General features: G+C 37.8%; 1 protein-coding gene across 1 annotated transcript; it reads left to right on the forward strand.

The window, feature by feature from the left end:
- Positions 1–512: 512 nt before the first annotated feature.
- si:dkey-78k11.9 (P2Y purinoceptor 1) lies at positions 513–1,809 on the forward strand. The gene has a single exon (XM_063464914.1). The coding sequence runs from the start codon at positions 513–515 to the stop codon at positions 1,476–1,478; it is 966 nt and encodes a 321-aa protein (XP_063320984.1). The 3' UTR covers positions 1,479–1,809.
- The last annotated feature ends 1,507 nt before the right edge of the window (positions 1,810–3,316 follow it).

The raw sequence follows: 3,316 nt of genomic DNA on the forward strand, positions 1-3,316 counted from the left end.
CCGCTACCATTGGGGTAAGGCTGCAACAGTATCAATATGGGCAGTATGTGTTAGAGTAACATCCACGCAAATGATTTTCTGGTTTGTTAATTTAAGTTTTGAAACCTCTTTTACAAGCTAATTGTGTTGTCATTTTCTGTTGCATAGCAGGCTCATTTTTGCTAAACTGGCAGGACAGAACCAAACTGTAGAACAGGCATAAGATAAATGTTGAAAACCCACAGATTCAGACTGTGGACGCATAGGCTACAAAACTAGAGCTGAACTTTCACTTCTCATATGGGTTTGTCAGGAAAGAGAGCAAACAAAAGAGTGTATAAACGTGTGAAAACTGCCACTTCTGCACAGCATGGTCACATTTTCCTGTTTTCAGTGAAAGAGGTGAGTCAGTTATCTCATAGCCCACAGACGCAACTCAGGAAGTGTATAAATGTGTGTGTGCTTTGATCTGTGCAGTGAAGGCTCTCACTCATCGAGGAGGAGAAATTGTACCGACTGCTATCAAGGACACAATGAACAACTCTTCTTGCATCAGCTTTGACTTTACAGGAAAATTCCTGCCACCTGTCTACATTTTAGTATTTATCACTGGCATGGTGGCTAACGGACTGGGATTGAAGTCAGTGCTGCAGAAATGGGAGAAACTGGGGAATGTCTCTGTCTTTGTTTTCAACCTTGGACTTGCAGACATTTTGTATTTGCTCACACTCCCTTTTCTGATGGTGTACTACTTCAAGGATGATCAATGGATATTTGGAGAAGCCTTTTGCAAGATAACAAGATTCTGCTTCAACCTGAATTTATACGGCAGCATTGGATTCCTCACCTGTATCAGTGTGTACAGGTACTTGGCTATTGTCCATCCAATGAGGATGATGGGGAGAATAACTGTGACTCATTCTGTGGCTATCTCAGTCATGGTTTGGCTGTTGGTGAGTGTTCAAAGTCTTCCAGACATGTTCTTCCCCAAATCACCCACAAACAATACTAGTGCAAAGTGCTTTGATACAACCTCTGATGAGTGCATTGAAGATTATCTGAAATACAGCTTGGGACGGACACTCACTGGTTTTTGCGTCCCCCTGTTCATCACCCTCAGCTGCTATGGACATATGATTGCTGTCCTCTGCCGCAATGATAACATTGATGAAGTAGTGAAACAAAGAAGCTTAAAGTTGTTATTCATCTTGATTCTTCTGTTCTCTGTTTGTTACATCCCCTATCATATATTAAAAAATCTCAACCTCTTGTCAAGACTAAGTGTAATCAAGGGGACATGTCATAAATGGTCTAATGGAGTCTATGTTGGTCATCAAATAAGCCGTGGCCTTGTGTGTCTGAACAGTGCACTCAATCCTCTAGTTTACCTGCATGTAAGTGAAGATATTTGTTCTCAGCTCAGACAGCTATTCCAACAAGCTCGCCAAGCTGTCACTAGTCTGTACACCTCTAACCAAACTTCAGTCACGGATACTTGAAATGTGCCGATGAACATGAGGAGTACGCATGATCTGAGACTCATCTGAGACTTGTGTAAGAAACATAAAAATAATACTTAAAAAGCTTAAAAGACGAGTTATTGCATTTGTGATGTAGTTGCATGGTGTCATGCATGGGAGGTTTGCAGCTTGAATGTGTGAAAAACAAATAGGATATGATACTGCATGCTTCACTGCTGACAGAAGGTTAATGTTAACAGCATGTCACATGTATGTACACGCGCTGAAAGTCAAGGTCAGTTTTGATTATGTTGTATATACTGTATATCTATACTTTGAGCATTTGAATTCAAGCCTCCTCATTCTTGTTCTGCTGTCTAACTATAACTAAAGGCTTTTCTTTCAAATTTCCCATATTTTTGATAATAAGTGCATTGTTGATGCTTTAAAAAAAAGTCTGTGTTTTTACGTTTTTTTTAGTAAAATAAACTGTTTTGTCTAGATCTCATTTTTGTTTTTAATGTACTTCCCTTAAAGCCCAACACATTTCAGCAACTGAAGATAAATGTTTCAAATATTTGAGGAAAATCAGCTCTGCAAATATTTTTAAAGGGGGCAAATCAATTCAAGAATACAATTTAAGATTGCAAGAATACACAGGACGAGTTTTTGTGAAACCGTGAACTGTAATGTAGACAATTCTGATATCCTCTGACTGCATTTCGTTGCCTTGTACTTGTGACATGTGCAATGACAATAAAGTTGAATTCTATTCTATTCTATTCTAAAATGCCACGGGATATCTCATGTACAATTATGGTAACACCTATATCTATTTTCCTCTCTAAGAAGTGAACGCGCAGTTTTTCCGCTCTCACCATGCGTGTATATGTTACGCAGACGTTTGTTTACCACAGATAGCAAAGTAAATGCACCCCTAAAGCTTTAAAGCCTCTAGGGTTGTTATTAGAAGCACTATTGACATTATACTTTGTCATTAAAGTCGAGATATTCGCAAATGTATTGTAATGTATGGTAATTTGCTTTAAATTAGCAGCATCATGTTTGGAACAAAGAAAATGCTACATTCCAGCAAAGGAACCTCATCAAACATCAGTGGTAAGTAAAAGTGGCAGGATTATGTTTTTCCCAGTCCAAAAGACTCACTATTGATAAAACTATGGCTTTTAGACAAATTTATTATGGAGATCTGGCAACTTAGGCACATAGGAGCATGTAACACCCTGTGTAAAAGTGAGTTTAGCATATGAAATGCAGATGCATATTATTATTTATCAGTAAACACTTTGGTTGACAGCAGAGCTTTGTGATCCAAACAGATGGGCATTTAATAAGCTCCCTTTTGTGGTAGTTTTGCACACACTAGTAGCTGCATTTTAAACCATTTATGACCGAAAACATCATTTAACATAAGTCCTAAATATGTCATTGCCTGTGAGTCTTGATGGGTTATTTTGTGATTTCAGGTTGTTATTGAAAGTTTTCAGTTTGCTTTTAATTATTATTCCACAGCTTTAGTTTTAATTACTATTGTAGGTTGAGTTTTACTATTCTTTCTATTAATGTTCTTCCATTCTGAGTTGTGTTAGAATTATTATTCTACTTTGAATTCATTCATGTTTTTGTTTTCATGTAGTCTCCATAGTTTTTCTTGTCACTTGGTTTAGCTGTTGTCTCTGTGTTTTTCTACTGTTGCCTGTATTCGCCTGTTGTGTTATTTCCTGTTTCATTTTTGTAGTCATTTATCTCTTGTGTTTTTGTTGTTGTTGTTGTTGTTTCAGTCCATACAATGGGCATTATTAGCAGATATCAGCCCCATAGATACGGGCCAGTAGGGGCCATCTCCACCTGCTAGT

Source organism: Pelmatolapia mariae, linkage group LG20, assembly GCF_036321145.2.
Source record: "Pelmatolapia mariae isolate MD_Pm_ZW linkage group LG20, Pm_UMD_F_2, whole genome shotgun sequence".
In the NCBI taxonomy this organism is placed as follows: domain Eukaryota; kingdom Metazoa; phylum Chordata; class Actinopteri; order Cichliformes; family Cichlidae; genus Pelmatolapia; species Pelmatolapia mariae.